Source organism: Ranitomeya variabilis, chromosome 4, assembly GCF_051348905.1.
Source record: "Ranitomeya variabilis isolate aRanVar5 chromosome 4, aRanVar5.hap1, whole genome shotgun sequence".
Classification (NCBI taxonomy): Eukaryota; Metazoa; Chordata; class Amphibia; order Anura; family Dendrobatidae; genus Ranitomeya; species Ranitomeya variabilis.
The window spans coordinates 646,835,926-646,861,577 of NC_135235.1; the positions used below are offsets into that span (position 1 = coordinate 646,835,926).

Sequence of the window (25,652 nt, forward strand, 5' to 3'; positions counted from 1 at the left end):
CACTTTCAAAGTTTTCCCAATTTTTTTGACTGACTGACATTCATTTCTTAAAGTAATGATGGCCACTAGTTTTTCTTTACTTAGCTGCTTTTTTCTTGCCATAATACAAATTCTAACAGTCTATTCAGTAGGACTATCAGCTGTGTATCCACCAGACTTCTGCACAACACAACTGATGGTCCCAACCCCATTTATAAGGCAAGAAATCCCACTTAATATACCTGACAGGGCACACCTGTGAAGTGAAAACCATTCCCGGTGACTACCTCTTGAAGCTCATCAAGAGAATGCCAAGAGTGTGCAAAGCAGTCATCAAAGCAAAAGGTGGCTACTTTGAAGAACCTAGAATATAAGACATAATTTCAGTTGTTTCACACTTTTTTGTTAAGTATATAATTCCACATGTGTTAATTCATAGTTTTGATGCCTTCAGTGTGAATGTACAATTTTCATAGTCATGAAAATACAGAAAAATCTTTAAATGAGAAGGTGTGTCCAAACTTTTGGTCTGTACTGAATAACTATTTTTTATTTTAATTCTTTTTTTTTTAACAGGGATATGGTGCCCACATTGCTATATACTACGTGGGCTGTGTTATATACTGCGTAGGCTGTGTTATATACTACGTCGCTGTGCTATATACTACGTGGCTGTGCTATCTTCTATGTGGCTGTGCAATATACTACGTGGCTATGCTATATACTACGTTGGCTGTGCTATATACTACGTGGCTGTGCTATATACTATGTTGGCTGTGCTATATACTACGTGGCTGTGCTATATACTACGTGGCTGTGCCATGTACTACGTGGCTGTGCAATATACTACGTGGCTGTGCCATGTACTATGTGGCTGTGCAATATACTTCGTGGCTGTGTTATATACTGCGTGGGCTGTGTTATATACTGCGTGGGCTGTGTTATATACTACATCGCTGTGCTATATACTACGTGGGCTGTGCTATATACTACGTGGCTGTGCAATATACTACATGGCTGTGCTATATACTACGGGGCTGTGCAATATACTACGTGGCTGTGCAATATACTACGTGGCTGTGCTATATGCTACGTGGCCGTGCTATATGCTACGTGGCTGTGTTATATACTATGTGGGCTGTGTTATATACTACGTCACTGTGCTATATATTACGTGGGCTGTGATATATACTATGTGGGCTGTGTTATAGCTGTGATATATACTATGTGGCTGTGCAATATACTACGTGGCTGTGCTATATGCTACGTGGCTGTTATATACTACGTGGGCTGTGTTATATACTGCGTGGGCTGTGATATATACTACGTGGCTGTGCAATATACTACGTGGCTGTGTTATATACTGCGTGGGCTGTGTTATATACTATGTGGGCTGTGTTATATACTGCATGGGCTGTGATATATACTACGTGGCTGTGCTATATACTACGTGGCTGTGCAATATACTACGTGGCTGTGCAATATACTACGTGGCTGTGTTATATACTGCGTGGGCTGTGTTACATACTACGTCGCTGTGCTATATACTACAAGGGCTGTGCTATATACTACGTGGGCTGTGTTATATACTGCGTAGGCTGAGCTATATACTATGTGGCTGTGCTATATACTATGTGGCTGTGCAATATACTACGTGGCTGTGCAATATACTACGTGGCTGTGTTACATACTACTTAGCTGTGGTATATACTACGTGGCTGTGCTATATACTATGTGGGCTGTGTTATATGCTAAGTGGGCTGTGAGACTCTTTCGCCTGGGGCCCTCAAAAACTTGGAGCTCGCCCTGGCTTCACTGATTGTTCGCGGCCGGCCGGGCACGACCAATCAGAGACAGACGCAGTCCGGACGCGAACTGGCCTGGGATTTGAACCATGCATGGCTAATTGGTCACGCCCGCCCAGCCGAATTCTGTGTATTCATTGCATTATTCTGAAATCTTCATAAATAAACTACATACATATTCTAGAATACCCGATGCCTTAGAGTTGGGCCACCATCTAGTAAAACATATAATACTGGTGGCTAAAACAAGACTGAGCACAAGACCTTCACAGCCGTCTACTCATCATAGGGGAGATCTTATGACACCTTTTCTCCATCTACCTGATGTCTGATGATTTCTTGTTTACAGTCCTGTGCAAGAATTTCACGGGGACAACAGTTTGGTGTTGTCCTCTTATTTGACAGAACTGCAGGAAACACAAAGGGACTAAATTAATTATTTACAAACAAATAATTATAGGCCATGTGTATTTAGCCCTGTCTATTACCTGGTGATGTGAGAGGCTGGGGAACCTCCATCATGACGTTCTTGTACAGATCGTTGTGTCCTTCTAAATACTCCCACTCCTCCATGGAGAAATAGATTGTGACGTCCTGACACCTTATAGGAACCTGACACATACAATGATACCGTCATCACCCTGATCCCTTCATAGAACTATTGTATAATGTCCCAACATTCCCAGCAGTCTTACCTCTCCAGTCAGCAACTCAATAATCTTGTAAATGAGTTCCAGGATCTTCTGGTCAATGATGTCCTCATGTATCAGGGGGTGAGGTGGAGGCCCAGTGATTGGGCTTAGTGGTCTTCCCCATCCCTCAGACACAGGGGCCTGACAGCGCTCACTAGAGGTCTTCTTCACTACTGTGTAATCCTGGTTATGGAGAGACACATTAATAAATCTCACTACACATTTCCAGAGTCCTCACCTCTCCAGTTCCGTCCATCTGTTATTCCCATAGATAAGAATGATGTAATGTGACGTCATCAGAATCTCTCACCTCTCCAGTAAGCCGGAAGAGGATCTCTAGGGTGAGGTGTAATATTCTCTCTGCCATTGTGTCCCTGTACTTATCCACCCTGGATGGGTCAATCAGGAAGATTCTCTTATGTAGAAGATCTCCACTAAGAATATTTGATATTTTAAGTACCTGAATGAGAAGAAGAGCCAATGTAAAATCATAAAAGACGCCATGTAGAAATTCAAATCTAGAGACTTCAACAAATTTTCACAAAAAAATTGATTTGCGTTGAATATATTCACACAAATTGTTTAATTAGGAAGTTTAAAATTGCCTGGAAAATGAGTAGAACCCAGAGATTCCTCTTGGAGTCAACTGAACACGTTTTGAGCTCAATAATACAAACACAGGTTTATTAATGTCCAAATGACTTCAACCTATCTGGCACAGATGGTTACCAGAGGTAATTAACAGCACATTTAAAAACAGACCTTTTAGGCTACATAAATTAAATAAACAGTTAAAAAAGATCTTTTATTGGGGTAGATGTGTGCATTGCTATTGTATATAGACGGGCGGTGCAATCGGAAGAAGACGTTGCACTTTGTTGGGTGCAACAATTATTCCTGTTTGGGGAGTATAAATAGTTTTGCACTTTATAGCTTATGAAAAAGCTACAGCTCTACTGTTTTGAATATGAAGAAGTAATGGCCTCTGAACTAAAAAGTAAAAAAAATGATCCCATTTTTGTGGTTCGTAACGAATTTTCTAACTACAAAATGAATAGGCAATTGCAAAGACTTTTTATCAAGTCTTGCAAAAATTATCCCTTTTTTGGGGGGGTGGAGGGGATACAAAACAGGAGTCTTGTTTTGAATATGAAGAAGTTATGGGTTGTTAAAAATTCTTTCCAAAAAAAAGCCCTACTTTGAGAACTGTTTATGGGGATGACTTTCGCAGCATCAGTAGTACTGTCTAGCACTATAAAACAGTGTCCCAAGCTATAACTGAACCCACAATATATATGGCTATAGGTCTGTTTGTATGCACAGGTAGAGAGTTTAAAGGGAACCTGTCAGCAGGATTGCTGAGTAACCTACAGACCGTGTGTCAGGACTCTGAACATTTTTTACCTTTTGTGCATTACTGCCCTTTTTCAAGATGGCGTCTTTGGTCTCATGTGCACTGTGTCTCCTGCTATAAAACTCCACCCAAGCCTTCAGTCTGTGCTAGAGTATGCTGCCTTGCATCCAGCTCCTGACCTCTGATTACTCCCTGGCTATATACCTGCTCCTGTGAACCTGTGTGGTGATCCTGCTACTCTGCTCTGAGTTCCTGCTGCATACACAAGTCTCCAGTAATCCTCCTTCATCTGCTGTTCGTGTTTACGTCCATCTGCATTTGCTGGTCATGTAAGCTGTTGCTGCTTTGCAATAACCTGAGACTATTAACCAGGCCTCCCTGGTTGAGCTAAGATATGATTTGAACTGCCTAATAAGCATATCTATCTGTGCCTGGACTAAGACAAGGATTTATTCGTGTCAAGTATCCTCAAGAATAACTGTGCTTCATAGACTTTCTGCTTGATTGCATTTTCCTCTGAAGTTTCCTATAGACTGCTAAGCTGCGTTTAATATTTACACCAAGTGTTGTGGACTTGAGTTTCTCTCTGCACCTGTTTGAATCACTGTGTGATAATATAGACTTTACCACTTATAGAACTGTGTCCTGTAGTTGTCTTGTTCCACGCAGAGTCTCCTGAGTTATCCCCTATAATTATTACACCGTGTCAGGTTGGCGCCGTTATACTGATTACAATGATACCTTGGTTGATGAAATCCATCTTGTGATTGTTTTTTAATCTTTATTTGCAGTTTTCAGTTAATGAGATTTTCGTGCTTTGAGGCGGACCTGTGTGCGTGGGGTCTTTATGTGGTGCTCTGCTAACATATTCATCCTTATGGCTTATGACTGGTCACTGATCCCTCAGTGACCTGTCCCCTATTTTACATACTGAATAATATGGTCTGAAAAAAAAAATCACATCCAGAAGGAAGGCCTGTATATATTCAGTATGAAACTGAAATTAAAAATGAAACAACAACCACAAGACAGATTTCATCAAACAAGGTATCATTTTAATTTACAATAGGTATTGGGAGGCGCTAGTTGAATGAGGAGGGTATAAGCTGAAAATAGAACAACACCACAAAGTTGTCACAGTGGATATTAGAAATAAAATATATATATTTGCGCTACAGATACCTTCATTATAAGGTGGAATAACCAGTTATTACATAAAAATATACAGTGAATCAGACGGATGGATTTCCAGCAGTAATAGAAGTGACATGCGGTTACACTGAAGATCACTAGCAATTATTAGAATAAAAGCATATTCAGAATAGAGTTCAGAATAATCAGTGATTAAAAAGTCAGTAATAAAAACAGATGTAGAGTCAGATGTAGGCTTATGGATGGCCTGATGATTGTTAATAGTAATGTTTTACTTTTTTCCAATTGGCAAGGCGCTGTTACGTTTCTGATTATAAAAGATGGAGAGTCGTTGGTGGGTATACCCCACGAGGCAGAGACTTGTGGCAGCTATGTGGTTAATCTTCCGGAGCGCTGTCCCGGCCGGTGACATGCGCTCCCCCAGCCTTTTCTCTGTGGGTGCACGAGCTTAGGTAACTCGCGGTGAAGTCAGCAGGACCTACGTGATGTAGTTGGTCACGTGACTTAGCGGAGTAAGGTGCGCAACAGGGACCAATTCCTTCCAACGCGTTTCAGAAATGCAAGGTTTCCTTCGTCAGGGACTTCACCGAGTTACCTACGCTCATGCACCGCCGGAGAAAAGGCTGGAGGAGCGCATGTCACCGGCCGGGACAGCGCTCCGGAAGATTAACCACATAGCTGCCACAAGTCTCTGTCTCGTGGGGTATACACACCAACGACCCTCCATCTTTTATCATCAGAAACGGAACAGCGCCTTGCCAATTGAAAAAAGGTAAAACCCTACTATTAACAATCATCAAGCCATGCATGAGCCTACATCTGACTCTCAGATTTTATTACTGACTTTTTAATCACTGACTATTTCTGAACTCTATTCTGAATACACTTTTATGCTAATAATTACTAGTAATCTTCAGTGTAACTGCATGTCACTTCTATTACTACTGGGAATCCATCCGTCTGATTCACTGTATATTTTTATGTAATAACTGGACATTCCACCTTATAAGGAAGGTATATGTATCGCAAATATTTTCTTTTCACTTCTAAAGTATTATTTTAATTGAGTTTACTGAGCAGAATCCTGTTGACAGGTTCCCTTCAATTTATGGCTGCAGCATGAGCAGAACAGTAGAGAGTTAGGATGGTTGACAGTTTAGGTCCAGTAATTGCAACCGCAGTTGTATAGCAACAGTGGTCAGTATAGAAACAATGGTCAGCCAAGCAGTGTGTGGCAGATGTGACTGAGCAGTGGCTGCGGCAGCACGGTAGAATTTTAGGATAACGCAGGCAAGAAGATGTTTGGCAGTTTAAGGTCAGCAACGGCAGCAGTACTACAGCATAATACAGATGACATGATGGACAGGGTATACATGCCTGGCAGAGTATGGTCTATTAAAATGGTATAGACGACAGTCAGACAATCAGATGGTACAGCCAATTTAATCCTTGGCATTAGCCATCGGTTCATGAAAGTCTGCCTAATCCATTTTGACAAATGTTAGCATTTCCACACTTGTGGCAGATAACCTGGTCCGCTTTGGTGTGACAAAACCACCTGCTGCGGCTACTAAGCTTCTTCAAATCCTGCAGCATGTGTCATGGACCTCGAGGGTTCCAATCAGACATAGGGTGAAGCTGAACAGGTAAAAACTGGTGTTCTTTCTGTATCTCTTTTTGAATGCAGGCGAGTGTTTTGTTCAAGATAAATATTAGTGGGATTATATAACTGATTCCATGCATGTCTCTACAGACAAATGTTGTTGCCTCTTTAAAGGGCTTCAGTATGCGACACACATCACTTAACAGCTGCCAAGGTTAGATCTGAATGTAAACAACACTCCACTTTGACTGCTGCATGATATAGTCCATCACAGTTTTATGCTGTTCGTACAAACGCTGCAACATATAAAGTGTTGAATTCCAGCTAATAACAAAATCGCAAACCAGATGATGCTCTGGCAGCCAGTTTTTTTTGTTTGTTTGCAGAGCCAACAGGGCATGTTTTGCTACATAAGACCCATTGAAATGGGCTGACTCTTTTCTAACCATAGCCACCACCTTTCTCAAGCATGTATAGTTGTGAAAACAATCTTGCATTATTACATTCAGGACAGGGCCCTTGCATGGAGCGCAAGTAATTTAGCCTAACTGTAAGGCATGCAGAAAAAGGGAAGGAGGACAATTTAGGCATGCTCTAAATGTTGGACAGCTTGACTTTGTCAGATGAGCAGGTAAAGTTGTTTCATATGCTAATGGAGATTTGTAGTTCCCAGTCTATAAAAGCCAGGATGACCTCGGCTTATTTTTTTCTATGCAACTATGAACTATGCATTACTGATGGCATCAACCAACTCTTTTGATGACCTCAACACTGTCACATCTATCTTGTTCCCAGGTTTTGTCGAATACAAAATCATCATCAACATCATCCTCAATTAGGCTGACAAGTTTCTCTGTGTGTGAAATGGTCAGTGCTCCTTGTCCTCATTCGCCCCACTATGCCTGATTCCTATCTCAAGGTTTGCCTTTGCTCAAGGAACTACTACCACAGTGTCCCTACCGCCTTGGCTTGCAGAGCCTTCAACACAGATTGGCATTAGAAACGTGTTGTCCATCTCCTCTGGCACCATGTCTTTTGATTACAAACCCCGACTGTTGATGTCTTCCAAAAACATAAACTGGAAGAAGTTTTTGTGGTGCTTTAGCCCCCATGGTGCTGTAGGCTAGGAGAATTTAGCATAGAACAGAAACAGGTGTCATTGACGGACATTCCGCTATTTACAACAATAACTGTTATGGCACCGAAGATGGAATAAGTAGGACGCCGACTCAAGCTGATGCTGTAGCACATGGTAAAAAACAGGAAATAAAAAGTCGTCGTAAATACTACGTTATCTAAATGGGATATAGTCAGCAGTGGGGACCGCAGGGATCTGTGGTAGGACCGATTCTTTTTAACATCTTTATTAATGACCTTGCGGATGGGACTGAGAGTAAAGTGTCAGTCTTTGCTGACAACACCAAGCTATGCAACATATTAAAATTTTACCTTGACATTAAAAGTATTACATAACAATCTGGATAAAATGACTGAATAGGCAAACACTTGGCAGATGAGGTTTAATGTAGATAAATGTAGAGTAATACACCTAGGACGGAGTGATCCTATTGCTGCATATACAGGTGCTTCTCACAAAATTAGATTATCATCAAAAAGGTACCAATACCTGGTTTATAAACAACAGTATCACTGTGCTTGATTGGCCAGCAAACGCGTATGACCTTAACACCATAGAGAATCTATGGGATATTTTCAAGAGGAAGATGAGAGACACCAGACCCAACAATGCAGACGAGCTGAAGGCTGCTATCAAAGCAACCTGGGCTTCCATAACACCTCAGCAGTGCCACAGGCTGATCGCCTTCATGCCACGCCGCATTGATGCAGTAATTGATGCAAAAGGAGCCCCGACCAAGTATTGAGTGCATTTACTGAATATACATTTCAGTAGGCCAATATTTTGGATTTTAAAATCATTTTTCAAGCTGGTGTTATAAAGTGTTCTAATTTACTGACATAATGACTTTTGGGCTTTCATTGGCTGTAAGCCATAATCCTCTCCATTTAACAGAAATAAACCCTTGAAATAGATCACTCTGTTTGTAATGTTAAGGGTATAACTATGAAGATATACAAATCATGGATGCTTACACATAGATCATGGACACTTATATTCAAAATGGATGCTTTGCTAAATGTGTTCTTTAATTTTTACCTGCCAATATGTTAACCTTCAGTAGACTCTGACATGATTAACCTACTGAACTTATCAAGAACGAATGGAAAATGCGCATGTACTCAGGAGTTATCAGTCCTCACACCTGTCAATTCCCACAGGAATCAGCAATCATTAGCAATAAGGCAATGAGATAATATGTTGAAAAATACCTTGCTTCTCCTATAAATACTCTGCATTTCAACCAATAAAACCAGAAAGCATTTGAGACACGATGTGTTTTTGTCTTCTGTGTTTCTCCGTGCACGTAAAATATCTCCCTACGATTTGGCCGTAGACAATTAAGAGGAATCACACCTTAGTGTGAGAACCTCCACAGTTGTGACTCTATATAATATATGAGTTTCACTTTTTGTATTGAAGAACTGAAATAAATTAACTGTTTGATGATATTCTAATTTTGTGAGAAGCACCTGTACATTAAATGGGAGTATACCCAGGACTACTGAACAGGATATGGACTTGGGTATTCTGGTTACAAGTAAGCTGAGCAGCAGTTCTCAATGTCAAGCAGCAGCCGCAAAAGCAAACAAGAGATAAAATCCTGCGATCCCAACGTGTTATTACCCCTTTATAAATCACTGGCGAGGCCACATCTAGAATATGGGATCCAGATTTGGGCTCCACATTTTAAAAAGGATATTCAGAAGTTAGAGTCGGTTCAAAGACAGGCAACTAGGGATGGAAGGCCTCTCATATGATAAGAGGTTGGAAAAGTTTGGTTTGTTTAGCTTACAATAAAGACGCCTCAGAGGAGATCTCATTTATATGTAAAAATATATGTGAAGTCAGTACAGAGGATTGGCATGACTTATTCTTTCCAAGGTGCATACTAAAAACCAGGGGGCACTCATTACGGGTGGAGAAAAGATGATTCTAGCAGGTAAATAGGAAAGGGTTCTTTACAATTAGAGCAGTCAGACTGTGGAATGCCGACCACAAGAGGAAATAATGGAAGACACTATAAGGGTAGGTGCACACAGTTAGTAAATGCTGCGGGATGGACGCTGTGTACTTGTGCAGCGTCTAACCCACAGCGTCCAGTTGTTACAGCATAGTGAATGGCATATCAAGAAATCCCATGTCCACTATGTGTCCAGAGATGCCCGCTGCTCATCTGCAGAGACGGACATGAGGCACGTCTTTCCAGACCGCAGCATGTCAATTTCTCTTGCGGAGACGTGAGTCTCCACAAGATAAATTTCAACCGTACAATGTACTGGACGCGGTGACTCCGCATGGTTCAGTGAACACAGAGGATTCACCTGCGTTCAATAGCCGACAGCGCTTTGGACGCAGCGGACATGCGCTGCCGATTCCTAACCGTGTGCACCTACCCTAACAGCTTTTATAAAGGGCTGAATGCTTTCTCACAACAAATGGCATTGTGGGTAATAAATAATCTAGTGATGGAGGATGTAGAACCAATGGAGAAAGGTTGAACATGATGGGCCGAAGTCTTTTTTCAACCTTTATAAGGCCTCATTCACATGTCCATGTTTACATTTGCGCAATAAAATGGTCTCAGTGAGTTTTGCATCAGTGCGCAGTCTGAGTGTCTGCTCTTATCATCGGTGCCCGCTCTCAGTGTGAGCTCTTACCATCAGTGCCTGGTTCTGTGTGTCAGCTTTCACCATCAGTGCCCGGTCCGTGTGTCCACTTTTATCATCAGTGCTCGGTCCGAGTGTCCGCTTTTACCATCAGTGCCCGGTCCGAGTGTTTGCTTTTACCATCAGTGGCCGGTACAAGTGTCCGCTTTTACCATTAGTGCCCGGTCTGTGTGTCCGCTTTTACCATCTGTGCCTGGTCCGTGTGTCCGCTTTTACCATCAATGCCTGGTCCGAGTGTCCGCTTTTACCATCAGTGCCCAGTCCGTGTGTCCGCTTTTACCATCAGTACCCGGTCGGAGTGTCCGCTTTTACCATCACTGCCCAGTCCGTGTGTCTGCTTTTACCATCAGTGCCCGGTCTGAGTGTCCGCTTTTACCATCAGTGCCCAGTTTGAGTGTCCTCTTTTAACATCAGTGCCCAGTCCAAGTGTCCACTTTTACCATCAGTGTTTCTCACAGATGAATATATAAATGTCAAAGCTCCTCTTACTCTTTGCAATGATAAATGTGGCGACACACGGATATGCATTTGTCACAGACCCATAGACCTGTATTGGCTTTTCTCATTTGTGCTGCTGGTAAAACACAAACATGTGAATAACACCATAGAATATGATGGGAAAAACTGAAGCTACAACACGTAGGTGTGAACGAGGCCGAACTATAACTATTAGTGAGTGATTTGATTCCCTCAGGAAGCCACGTGGCCTCTTGTGAGGTCAGTGTCACGTTTATTAATTCCCAATGATTTAAGGCTGGAACCAGTGACTACGTCCTGAACAGCAGGCAAAGCTGCAACCGGGACTAGATCAAGTAAGAAGAGGGGTCTCGTATCCATGGGTGGACATACCGCATGTGCAGCCTGTGGAGCTGCATCGGGGCCCGGAGTTGGAGGGGAACCCCTGCAGGGTGGCTAATAATGAGGGCAATCTGGCCTGTTTATCCGGCCACGAGGCTCCGGGGGGCACCTGGCCAAATTGCCCTCATTTGCGGCAGGCAGGGAGAGATCCCTGCAGCTCCACTGCCTACAAGAGAAAATAGCAGCAGAGCGGAGCTGCAGGGATCTGTCCTGCTTCCTGCCCACGCTTCCTCTCACTCACACAGACAGCAGCGCCACTGGATTACGTCAGCATTCAGCGGCCAACTGTGCCAGAGAGAGAAAGCTGCCGACGGTGATGCTGTGGGAAGGTGTGCGGACAGGTGAGAGATGCTGTGTGTGTGTTTTGTTGTGTGTGTAGAGTTGAGTGGTGGTGTGTGTGTGCGTGCATGTGTAGCGCTGCGGGGGAATGTACAGAGAGGTGAATGGTGCTGTGTGTGTCTGTGTGTGTGTAGGTGGAGGAGAGGGCAATGATGGGGTAATGGGTAGAAGGCAATGATGGGGATGGTGGGGGAGGAGGAAATGATGGAGGTGGTGGAATGGGCAAGGATGGGGATGGTGGGGAGGAGAAAATGATGGAGGTGGTGGAAAGGGCAATAATGGGGGTGGAGGAAATGATGGAGGTGGTGAAATGGGCAAGGATGGTGGTGGTGGAAAGGGCAATGATGGGGATGGTGGGCGAGGAGGAAATGATGAAGGTGGTGGAAAGGGCAATGATGGGGGTGGGGGAGAAGACAATGATGGTGGTAGTGGAAAAAACAATGAGGAGTGGTGGGGAAGAAGGCAATGACGGAAGTGGTCAAGGAGAAGGCAATGATGGAGGTGGTGGAAAGGGCAATGATGGGAGTGATGGAGAGGGCAATGATCGGGTGGTAGGGGAGAAAGCAATGATGGAGGTGGTGGAAAGGGCAATGATGGGGTGGTGGCTAAAAAAGCAATGATGGAGGTGGTGGAAAGAACAATGATGAGGGTGGGGGGGTGAATGCAATGATTGTGGTGGTGGAAAAAACAATGATGGGGTGGCGGGGAGAATGCAATGATGGTGGTAGTGGAAAGGACAATGATGGTGGTGGTGGAAAGGGCAATAATGGGGGTGAGGGGAAGAGGAAATGATGGAGGTGGTGGAAAGGGAAATGATGGGGGTGGGGGAGAAGGCAATGATGGGGGTGGGGGAGAAGTGTTATGATCTGGTGGCCTAGGAGCAGCATGAGACGTACTCTGGAGAAGGTGGTACCTGTACTGACCGCAGACCCTGAACTTGACACCGCAACTAGAAGTAGCCGTGGAATGTACCTAACACGGCCTAGACATCTCGACACAGCCGGAGGACTAAATTCCCCTAAAGATAGAAACGGGAAAACTATCTTGCCTCAGAGAAAATCCCCAAAGTATAGACAGCCCCCCACAAATATTGACTGTGAGAGGAGAGGTAAATAACATACGCAGACTGAAAACAGGATTTAGCAAAGGAGGCCACTTCTAGCTAAATAGAAAGGACAGGACAGAGTACTGTGCGGTCAGTATTAAAATACTAGAAAATATCCACCACAGAAAATACCAAAATCTCCACATCTACTAAAGATATGGAGGGGTAAATCTGCATCTCCAGAGATACCAGTTTGGCTGAATAAATCCTTACACAGACAAAGCTGGACAAGAAAAAACATAGAAATGCACTGAACTATTAGGCCCACAGCATGTGGACTGCAGAAACAAAGCCAGGACTTATCTTTGATGATTTGGACAGCATAGCAGGAGAAAACAGGCAGAGATGTGAATCCTCCAAACACAATGGACAACTGGCACTGACTAGAGAATCAAGCGAGACTAAATAGCCCAGTCAGGCTTGCACTCAGTGGACACACCTGATGACATGCTGCGATCCAAAGCAGCACTACCACTTACAACCACCGGAGGGAGCCCAAGAGCAGAATTCACAACAGAGAAGGCAATGATGGTGGTAGTGGAAAAGACAATGATGGGAGTTGTGGGGAAGAAGGCAATGATGGAGGTGGTGGAAAGGGCAATGATGGGATTGATGGAGAGAGCAATGATGGGGTAGTAGGGGAGAAAGCAATGTTGGTGGTGGTGGAAAGGGCAATAATGGGGGTGGTGGAAAGGGCAATAATGGGGTGGTGGGGGAGGAGGAAATGATGGGATGCGGGGGAGAACAATGAGGGGTGTGGGGGATTGGGAAGGGAGGAAGGGGGACTTATAATGGACTTAGGAACAGGGGGGGTGGAGGAACACATTATTATTGCTTATTATGTCTAACACAGTCCCTTAGTAGATATTGCACTCACTTATTATGTCTAACACAGTCCCTTAGTATATAGTGTACTCACTAATCCTGTATAACACCATCCTTAGTTATAGTTTCCTCTTTTATTATGTATAACACCGTCCCTTATTACGTACCATCCACTCTAGTTATATATGGTGTCGTCCCTTATTTAGCTTCCTCTGCTGTATATATGTATAGCTTTGTCACCATAAAAGGAAGGCGGGCCCAGACACATTTCTTGCCCAAGGGCCCCAAGCTGTCAGTGTCCACCCCTGCTTATAACAAAGGGGTCCCAGGGACCAAAACTATAAATAATCGCACCTGTATCCCTCAATAAGTCCTTTAATAGAGAGACGACGACCTCATCCTGGCACAAAAGGAGGTTTCTCTGGTAATGAAGGGGTTAATGTCCACCTACCTCCACCTGCAGAGCCGCACACCACATATATGGCTGTTCTGTGCGCACAGGACCTGTGATGAGGTCACAGGAGGGGAGGAGTCAGGGGTCACATGATCAGGTGCCTCAGTGTATGCAGGACTCTGCTGTGCTGGTTGTCATGGTGCTGGATGAGGGGAAGTTTCTGTGTGGGGTCCGGGGGGTTTACAGTGTGTATGGAGCAGAGCCGTGTGTGTGCGAGGTGTATGGAGCAGAGCCGCGTGTGTACGAGGTGTACGGAGCAGAGCCGTGTGTACGAGGTGTACGGAGCAGAGCGGGGTGTGTGCGAGGTGTACGGAGCAGAGCCGGGTGTGTGCGAGGTGTACGGAGCAGAGCTGGGTGTGTGCGAAGTGTAAGGAGCAAAGACGGGTGTGTGCGAGGTGTACGGAGCAGAGCCGGGTGTGTGCGAGGTGTACGGAGCAGAGCGGGGTGTGTGCGAGGTGTACGGAGCAGAGCCGGGTGTGTGCGAGGTGTACGGAGCAGAGGCGGGTGTGTGCGAGGTGTACGGAGCAGAGCCGAGTGTGTGCGAGGTGTACGGAGCGGAGCCGCGTGTGTGCAAGGTGTATGGAGCAGAGCCGGGTGTGTGCGAGGTGTACGAAGCAGAGCCGCTTTTGTGCGAGGTGTACGGAGCGGAGCCGGTGTGCATGTGTACAAGGTGTGCAGAGCGGAGCAGTGCAGACCAGAGACTTTTAGCATACCTCCCAACTTTTGAAGATGGGAAAGAGGGACAAAGTTTGCGGCAAATTTTAGGCCACGCCTCTGACCACACCCATTCATAATTAGTCACACCCATATCCACGTCCCAACCACACCCATTTAGCACTGCCGATCACACTGTTTCATACACAATAGTTATAAACAAAAAAATATGGCCACACAGTGCTCCATACTGTATAATGGCCGCACATGATGCTCCATACTGTATAATGACCGCACATGAGGCTGCATACTGTATAATGAACACACATGACGCTCCATACTGTATGCTGGCTGCACATGATGCTGCATACTGTATAATGACCGCACATGATGCTCCATACTGTATGCTGGCTGCACATGATGCTGCATACTGTATAATGACCGCACATGATGCTCCATGATGTATATTCCTATAGATATAAAAAAATCTTTATTATGACCTTCGTTACTCCCGTGTTAAGACATGAGGGCAGTCATGTCATCACATTATAGTACTTAGTTTTTTGAATTCTGTGCATTAGAAAACCTTTAGAGTGTAGCAAAAATGAGCGATACTGCGTATTATATATAGTACCGTCATTCTCCATCCTGATCGCATCTGAACAGGTGGGCGATCTGGTCTAACACCGACAGTGACGCTCTATGATGTACTGTGCGCACGCGTTGCATTACCTTTTATTCACCATCTTGGGACACCGAGTGAGTGAAGCGTACACCTTATTCGATTTCCGGCGTGACGACACTTCCGCTCGCATACGGCGTCCTCTCCTAGTTGCCTAGGATCTTGTGCGCACGCGCTGCATTACCTCCTATCCACCATCTTGGGACACCAAGTGAGTGAAGCGTACACCTTATTCAATCTTTAGTCTGACGACACTTCCGCTTACTTACGGAGTCCTCTCCCAGCTGTCTAGGATCTCGTGCGTTCGGGTAAACTATTTAAGGTCTATTATTTAAGCTTAATGGCACATATGACTTTCTACCCCTGATGAAGCCACAGCGGTGGCGACACGCGTTGGGTGTTTAATCCCCCCTGGACCTTCTTTTGTGGTTGTGCACTTTGTCTACGGACATGATTTATGGGATCTGCAGTGTGGCTGCGTGGGTTTTGCAGAGATTATAGCAACGGCTGATTGCTCCCTATTGCGGGTACAGGTTGTATATTTATCTCTCTCCCTTATTTGTGTGGTTTTTTTAGTCTGTTTAGCGGTGTAACAGATTTATATACTACGTATCCAATGGTACATTCCCGCAGGGCAGCTATATAAACCAAAAGGGTCTGGTAACATATATCTCGCACCCAGCAGCCACATGTAGATACGTTATATGAGATATGCTGGACAAGCCAGCCTGCAGCTTAGTATTATTTCTACATCTGAGGGCTATTATGCAGTTTGGCTGGTCATATAGGGTTCACTCATTTTTAGTGAACTATACAATTATGGGTACTTGGTATTACTACTAGTCACCAGGAATCAGACATTTGGGGCATTGTTTCCTATGCGTTGTGGGTAGTGGATTTCTCACCCTGTATGCCAGTACCTATAGTGCATTTTGTCCTGTCAATTTAGTATCTATGTGCACGTCCTCCCCGGTCCAGGGGTTCTTTATATGTATTTTTTCCTTTTTCTTAGGTGGTTTTTTTCAATTGGTTCTTTGTTATACTCATGTTTTTAATTCTCATGTTTTTATATAACTACTATCTATGTAATATGTGCTGTTTGGATTGGAATTAATAAACTTTTTCTACGTATTATTATATATAGGGTGTTCCCCATATTTTGGTATGTCTCTTTTTTCTTGTTGGTTCATTTATCTGTTTGACATACCTTTGGGCAGATCCCCTAACTAATTTGGTTAGTATTGTTGATGGTGCCCTCCCACTCTGCTTGTAAAGTGACTTTTGTTGATGGTATCTTGTTATCATCGTTTCTGGAGTTGTGGCACATCAGGACAAATATCTTTAGTAATTACCAATATCTATATACTCGATCAGTATGGATCTTTCTAGCAGGGAGACTGCTTGGAGTAATAGGGCTCTTGGTTTATTTGATGGCACTGTAGATTCAACTCTGGCAGGCACTAATAAGGAAGCGGACTTTCATTCCCTTTCCTCTAAAATCATTGAGTTACATAAAAATTTAACTAAGATCTGGTGGAACATTAGTAGTCTTGAGGAGTACAAAAAGGCGGGATTTATTCCCCGGGGACTACGCGTACAAATCTTCCCAGCATGGGAAGCTACTCCGGAATTTCAGAAAATATGGGAATCTGGACTTGCCAAGTGTTCCACCATTTTAATTGATATGCTTATTGAACATGACCAAACCTTATTTAGTAAAACTAAAGAAGAAATTAAATTATGTGAGGGGAAACTCAAGGACTTTGATAAGGATACTTTGGTCATAGCATTTCAATTGAAACTTAAGGGTATTATTGATTCGTTTGAAAAAGAAATCATCACACGGAAGAGGAACAAGTTTCATAGAGACAAGTCGGATTTTTTAAGTGGCAGAGCATTTAAATGGTCCCATCGGGGCAACCGTCGGCCTCTTATGGATGGTTCGAAATATTCGGACACAGCATCCTGTAGAGAAGAAATTCCATCTAGCGATTTTTTATCGTCGGACCCCAGCGACGCAGACAGCGCCAGCGGAGGGGTCGCAGAAAAAATAGGATACAACAAAAGAAAAGGCAAGAACTATCGAAACTGGTCCCCGTCATTCAGGAGGGAAACCAGACACAACAAGAAGTACTGAATACGGCACCCGAGGAAACTACTATGGAAGGTAATCTCCAAATTATTAATTTATCGTCATATGAACTATCCGACGTTGAACGTGAAGTACTATCCAGGGGTTTGTCCTTTTCTCCTATGAGTCCCCTCAATAAATTTGTTTTGATTAAGGATTTATATTTATTTTGCCGTCAACTTACGTTTAAATTGCTTTATTACCAGCCATCTCTTGTAGATTCTCTTCCGGATGATGAAAGACAGGTTTTCTGTGACCTCTTGGAACTTTTGGAGAATAATGAAATATCCACTGATAATGGAAGATTTACCAGGAGATTACCATCTCAAGTCACTCCATCCTTTTCCTTATTTCCTGCAGTCCAGATTTTTTTCGACAGGGTCTGTCATGATATTGACCAACTCAAACTGGATCGATTTAGACACAACAACTTTGGTAAGAGGGATAATCTTGCATTACAAAATTTAAAAAGAAATACCGCGTTTGTCATTCGGGAGGCAGACAAGGGGGGTAATGTCGTGTTATGGCCTCACGAGCAATATCAGAGGGAGGTTATTCGACAACTGAACAATGGACAATATTACTCTCTACTACCCTCTGACCCTACTGACTTCTTTAAAAGACAAATTGATTCACTTATTTTAATGGCCGCTCAAGAAAACATCATTACGAAAAAAGAGGCAGACTTTTTGACTACTCCGTCCCCGATTGTTCCTACCTTTTACGCAATGCCTAAGGTCCACAAATCTATGATAGAACCACCGGGTAGACCTATTGTATCAGGTATTGGCAGCATATTTGAACGGCCTTGTATTTACGTGGATCATTTCTTACAGCCAATTGTCGCTTCCTTGAAATCTTATACAAGGGATTCCACCCACCTTATGCAACTTGTGGAGGAACTGGTGATCCCTGAAGGGACCCTTATTGTTACCATGGACGTGGAGTCCCTTTACACGAACATCGCACATGAAGCAGGTATACAGGCAATCAGTTATTTCTTTGAAAAAATATCAAATCGACCCCGTGAACTGGATAGTTTTATTCTGAAACTCTTATATTTCATTCTAGATAAAAACTATTTTGTGTTCGATAGAAGGTTTTATAGGCAAGTCTCTGGCACCGCCATGGGTGCACGGTGTGCACCATCTTACGCTAATCTTTTTCTTGGGTGGTGGGAGGAGACGGTCGTCTATAAACAACAGGCCTTCAATACCTATGTGTTGGCCTGGCAAAGATATATAGACGACATCCTTATGTTATGGACGGGGTCCATGGAAACTTGCAATGACTTTATCGCTAATCTTAACTGCAATGTTCATAATATTAAGCTTACATCTATTATTTCAGAGTCAACAACAGAATTTCTAGATATTAAACTCTCTATGGAACGGTCGAATATTGTGTGTACTCTGTATCGCAAGGCAACGTCAACAAACAGTCTCCTCCACTACACCAGTTTCCATCCTCGACATCTGAAAGATGGCATACCGAAAGGTCAATTTCTTCGGCTTAAGAGGAACTGCAGTAAAGAAATTGACTTTGTAGAGCAATCAAGGGACCTTTCTGAACGGTTCAAGAGAAGAGGATATCCAAAGAAAAGCATCTCCAAGGCATACCAACATGCATGCCAACAAGACAGAGGAAATCTATTTCAGAAGAAGGTACGTGACGCGTCTCGTCCACTATCGTTGATTACAACTTTTAATAATCAGTGGTCGGATATTCGAGTTATTTTGGAAAAGAATTGGGGTATCCTTATGAGTGATGCAAGAACTATCCCAATCGTTTCCTCTTCTCCGTGCATGGTGGCAAGAAGAGCAAAAAATCTTAAGGATAATTTGTGTCACAGCCATTACCAGAGACCAGTCACTAGACTTAAGGGTGGTAGAAGGACCTATGGGTCCTATCCATGCGGCAATTGCAATATATGCCAATTCATGATTGCACAAGACGGTTTCTCAGTGTCTACTTTGTCTTTTCAGATTCAACCTAGGGAATTTTTTACATGCAGATCACGCAATCTGGTCTATGCCATATTTTGTGACTGTCCCAAAATCTATGTGGGACAGACGACGCAGGAAATAAGGAAAAGGATGCAGCAACACCTCTCTAACATCTCTACGGCCCAGAGGGATCGAGATAGAAAGAAGACGCTAACATCTGTGGCCACACACTTTCTGGACAAACATCGTGGAAAAACTTCCAGTTTTAAAGTAATGGGTCTTGAATCCGTGAAAATGAACATTAGGGGTGGTGATATACATAACCTTTTGCTCCGATGTGAAACCAAGTGGATATACGAACTTCAAAGTCTGTCACCGAAGGGTTTGAATGAAGAACTATTGTTTACAGGATACTACAAACAACTATAATTCCATTGGCATTAATAACATGGCATTATATATATATGACCAGTCAAATCTATAGTGAACCAGGCTAAAATTCCTTTTTTGGGTTCCCCTTTTGGGGTGTATTTGTATATATGACCAGCCATACTCTTTAATAGGGGGCTATACTACCATACCTATATGCGTTTCTGTCTGTGGTTATGTTTTATCCTGAGGATATACTACCATCTTTACTCCCAAATAGGGGGCTGCGCTCACATGCCCATATGCAGTCCTATTCGAGTCTTGGGATTAAGAATATTTTTGTTTTTGTTTTGGTCTGTGTTTTCCCCACATGCATTTATGGTGGGCTACACTTATTTTAGTGAACCCTTGAGTAACCTCTACAGCCTTTCTTGACCTTTTCTAATATTGATGGTGGCCAGTTTATACCAACTGGTCCAGGTTATCACTACATCTATATGCAGCGGTGGAAGATACATTTACATGCTGGTCGGCTGCATAAGTTGTCCATTGTTATTTTCGTCACACAATAAAGTCTTAAATTTCTGATTATTGTTCCCTTTCAGAGGTGTGTTATTTAGTTCTGCACGAGCCGATATGGAGCAGATACTGCCCTTTATTTGATGTTATCTTTTTATGTGCGGCGCTAGGTTTATATTTGTTATATACTGGCAAAGTATGAGGTTATCCTATTGTTCTTTCAGTGCTGGTACCTTTCATACCCCTTACATTTTTAGTGGGAGCTGTCTGTGAATTTATACTTCTCTATGGATAGAAATATCCTTATGAGGACCTCTGCGACTCCCTTGTAAAAGTTACAAGTGCAGGCATTGGATTTTGCTATGTTATAACATCATAGTATTCAGCTCCTTAAAGCTTGTATACTAAACAAACTCTTAGAATGTAGTAAAAAAGAGCAATATGGTACATTGTATTTAGCTGTAATTGTGCTATAAACCGTCCACCTCGATTGTGGTCGGGTAGGTGGGCGATCTAGTTGAAAGTTGATGGGGACGTTTCACGATACATGACCTCTTACCTACCATCTTGGTACATCCAGTGTCATACGGCTGTACAATTTGTCCATTGTAATTCTCGTTGCTCTCCTTTCTTCTATTATTGTTCACATTTAGCCTTTTGTGTTATATAAACCTGCACGAGCCGGTTTGGAGCGGATCTTATCTCTTATTTGGCGTAACCTTTTTATGTGCGGCGCCGTCTCTATATCTGTTGTGGATATGTATTAGTACAATATGATGTCATTTTTCTGCTCCTGTGGTAGTGGTGTGTGTTATACCACTTATATATTTCTAGCGGGAGGTGCTTGGGAATGTATATTCCTATAGATATAAAAAAATCTTTATTATGACCTTCGTTACTCCCGTGTTAAGACATGAGGGCAGTCATGTCATCACATTATAGTACTTAGTTTTTTGAATTCTGTGCATTAGAAAACCTTTAGAGTGTAGCAAAAATGAGCGATACTGCGTATTATATATAGTACCGTCATTCTCCATCCTGATCGCATCTGAACAGGTGGGCGATCTGGTCTAACACCGACAGTGACGCTCTATGATGTACTGTGCGCACGCGTTGCATTACCTTTTATTCACCATCTTGGGACACCGAGTGAGTGAAGCGTACACCTTATTCGATTTCCGGCGTGACGACACTTCCGCTCGCATACGGCGTCCTCTCCTAGTTGCCTAGGATCTTGTGCGTTCTTGTGCGCACGCGCTGCATTACCTCCTATCCACCATCTTGGGACACCAAGTGAGTGAAGCGTACACCTTATTCAATCTTTAGTCTGACGACACTTCCGCTTACTTACGGAGTCCTCTCCCAGCTGTCTAGGATCTCGTGCGTTCGGGTAAACTATTTAAGGTCTATTATTTAAGCTTAATGGCACATATGACTTTCTACCCCTGATGAAGCCACAGCGTTGGCGACACGCGTTGGGTGTTTAATCCCCCCTGGACCTTCTTTTGTGGTTGTGCACTTTGTCTACGGACATGATTTATGGGATCTGCAGTGTGGCTGCGTGGGTTTTGCAGAGATTATAGCAACGGCTGATTGCTCCCTATTGCGGGTACAGGTTGTATATTTATCTCTCTCCCTTATTTGTGTGGTTTTTTTAGTCTGTTTAGCGGTGTAACAGATTTATATACTACGTATCCAATGGTACATTCCCGCAGGGCAGCTATATAAACCAAAAGGGTCTGGTAACATATATCTCGCACCCAGCAGCCACATGTAGATACGTTATATGAGATATGCTGGACAAGCCAGCCTGCAGCTTAGTATTATTTCTACATCTGAGGGCTATTATGCAGTTTGGCTGGTCATATAGGGTTCACTCATTTTTAGTGAACTATACAATTATGGGTACTTGGTATTACTACTAGTCACCAGGAATCAGACATTTGGGGCATTGTTTCCTATGCGTTGTGGGTAGTGGATTTCTCACCCTGTATGCCAGTACCTATAGTGCATTTTGTCCTGTCAATTTAGTATCTATGTGCACGTCCTCCCCGGTCCAGGGGTTCTTTATATGTATTTTTTCCTTTTTCTTAGGTGGTTTTTTTCAATTGGTTCTTTGTTATACTCATGTTTTTAATTCTCATGTTTTTATATAACTACTATCTATGTAATATGTGCTGTTTGGATTGGAATTAATAAACTTTTTCTACGTATTATTATATATAGGGTGTTCCCCATATTTTGGTATGTCTCTTTTTTCTTGTTGGTATAATGACCGCACATGATGCTCCATACTGTATGCTGGCTGCACATGATGCTGCATACTGTATAATGACCGCACATGATGCTCCATACTGTATAATGGCCACAGTTCTCCATACTGTATAATGACATACAGGCACGCGGCTCACACACACGCTCACACACACAGCTCACACACGCACGCAGCTCACACACATGCAGCATCAGACACACAGTATCACACATACACACGCAGCATCACAAACGCAGCTCACAAACACATGCAGCTTTGACACAAATGCATCACACACGCAGCCATCACACACACACACAGCCATCACACACACACGCAGCCATCACACACACACACGCAGCCATCACACACACACACGCAGCCATCACACACACACAGCCATCACACACACACGCAGTCATCACACACGCACACGCAGTCATCACACACACACACAGTCATCACACACACGCAGCCATCACACACACACGCAGCCATCACACACATGCAGCCATCACACACATGCAGCCATCACACACACGCAGCCATCACACACACCCAGCCATCACACACACACACACACACCCAGCCATCACACACACACACACACCCAGCCATCACACACACACACACCCAGCCATCACACACACACACCCAGCCATCACACACAAACACCCAGCCATCACACACACACACCCAGCCATCACACACACACACACACACAGCCATCACACACACACACCCAGCCATCACACACACACACCCAGCCATCACACACAGCCATCACACACACACACACACCCAGCCATCACACACACACACCCAGCCATCACACACACCAGATACCTCATACACACATGACACACACACAAATGCAGCATCACACACACACAATGACACACACATGCAGCATCAGACACACACACACACATCTCACACACACATATCACACACACAATCTCCTCTGTGGTGCAGGGGCGGCTGATCTGTCCATGTGCAGCTCTTCAGTTTCTCCGGCTGCTCACAGCTCTGCACTGTCCCGGCACCTCCCCCGTCTCTCCTTCTCTGCCGGGATAGCAGCTAAGAGCAGGAGACGCCGGAGCTCCGTGCACACGAGGTAGTGAGTCGCTGACCTCTCATCTTGATCGCTGCTGGCTCTCTGCCTCAGCGTGGCAGCGCCGCACACACAGGGGGCGGGGGCGGGGTCGGTCGGGAGGAGACCCAGCATGTATAAGAAAAAAAAAAACAGCCACAAACCTAAGCTACTCAGGTGCCGCCCCCTGCATTGTCCCCGCCCTAGGCACGTAGTGCGGGACATTAGTGTCCCGCCCGGGATCCCGGGGCTGGCTGTCAAAATCAGGACAGTCCCGCGGGATCCGGGACGGTTGGGAGGTATGCTTTTAGGCCGGCCTCACACTAGCGAGTTTTACGGACGTATGAGCGCATAAACTACGTCCTTAAAATTCGCATTACACACGGCCCAATGATTCTCTATGGCCCAGCTCCTATCTGCCGTATATTACGCATCCATAATATACGGTCATGTACGGCCGTAGAAAATCGCAGCATGCTGCGTTTGTCACCGTATTGCGCAAAAAAAATCGCCAATGAAAGTCTATGGGGGCGAGAAAAATACGGATTCCACACGGACCAGCAGTGTGACTTGCGAGAAATACGCACCGGTGTTAGTGAAAAGTCGGTAAGTCAATTGCCGGCTTTTCATTTCTCCTTCACAAACCCGACAGGATATGAGACATGGTTTACATACAGTAAACCATCTCATATGCCCTTTTTTTTTTTGCATATTTCACACTACTAATGTTAGTAGTGTGAGTGTGCAAAATTTGGGTGCTGTAGCTTGTAAAATAAAGAGTTAAATCGCGGAAAAAATTGGCGTGGGCTCCCACGCAATTTTCTCCGCCAGAGTGGTAAAACCAGTGACTGAGGGCAGATATTTATAGCCTAGAGAGGGTCCATGGTTATTGGCCCCCCCCCTTCCCTGGCTACAAACATCTGCCCCCAGCCACCCCAGAAAAGGCACATCTGGAAGATGCGCCTATTCTGGCACTTGGCCACTCTCTTCCCACTCCCGTGTAGCGGTGGGATATGGGGTAATGAAGGGTTAATGTCACCTTGCTATTGTAAGGTGACATTAAGCCAGATTAATAATGGAGAGGCGTCAATTATGTCACCTATCCATTATTAATCCAATTGTATGAAAGGGTTAAAAAAACACATTATTAAAAAGTATTTTAATGAAATAAACACACAGGTTGTTTTAATATTTTATTGCTCTCTCAATCCACCTGAAGACCCTCGCTCTGCAAAATAATAAACCAACAATATACATACCTTCAGATGATCTGTCACGTCCCACGAAGTAAATTCATCTGAAGGGGTTAAATCATTTTACAGGCAGGAGCTGTGCTAAAGCACTCGCTCGTGCCTGTAAACCCCGGGTACTGAAAGGAAAGCTGGGTGATCTGTAGTTACCTTGAGTTGCGGTGATGCGCCCTCTGCTGGATGTCCTCATGAACTGGAGCCTTGGAAAAGTTCCCACGCTCGAGTTCATATGAGTTCATCCACTATGCTGTAACATCTGGATGCTGCGGATTGGACGCTGCGGATGTACTCAGCATCCAATCCGTAGCAAATACTGAAGGAATCCGGACAGTGGAAACATCGCCTTATAGATCGGTTCATTCCAGAAGTAGCAATTGCTAGTACGTGTACTTTTTTTTGTTTTATTTTTACATAAAAACTGTTTTTAGTGACTAAATATTTTTCAGGACATTTTGGACTTGGTATGTGTGAAAAAGATAAAAAGTATGTGTTCTTCTTATGTCTACTTTTGTTGGCTCAACATTTTTTCTATGTTTATTTTAAATATTATTTTGTGGCTGGTTTTGGGGATGTTTGTTTTCAAACTGAAAACCTAAAATAAAACCTAAATAATCATACACTTTGCAGTAAGGTAATAGTACATGTAATAACATCTGGTATTTAGTTATCGCTGTTTTTATATAAATATGCATATTAATAATATTCCCTTTGTTACTTGGCCTGGGGTCTCCATGGCAGTCATTGACAATGCACAATTGTGGGTGGTCTATGAGGATAAAGA

At 43.7% G+C, this 25,652-nt stretch overlaps 1 protein-coding gene across 2 annotated transcripts in view; it reads right to left on the reverse strand.

Moving 5' to 3' along the window:
- LOC143767339 (uncharacterized) overlaps positions 1–25,652 on the reverse strand; it is a 200,490-nt gene that overhangs the window by 42,465 nt on the left and 132,373 nt on the right. Inside the window, exons 1-5 of one of the 2 annotated variants that reach the window (XM_077255575.1) lie at positions 13,971–14,028; positions 2,787–2,936; positions 2,480–2,659; positions 2,273–2,396; positions 2,106–2,191 (exon numbers count right to left, since the gene is read on the reverse strand). In XM_077255575.1, the coding sequence (XP_077111690.1) occupies positions 2,106–2,191; positions 2,273–2,396; positions 2,480–2,659; positions 2,787–2,936; positions 13,971–13,997 (567 nt within the window). In that variant the 5' untranslated portion in view covers positions 13,998–14,028. Of the gene's footprint in view, positions 1–2,105; positions 2,192–2,272; positions 2,397–2,479; positions 2,660–2,786; positions 2,937–13,970; positions 14,029–25,652 lie in introns of those variants that run through there. The other variant, XM_077255574.1, reaches the window with a different exon arrangement.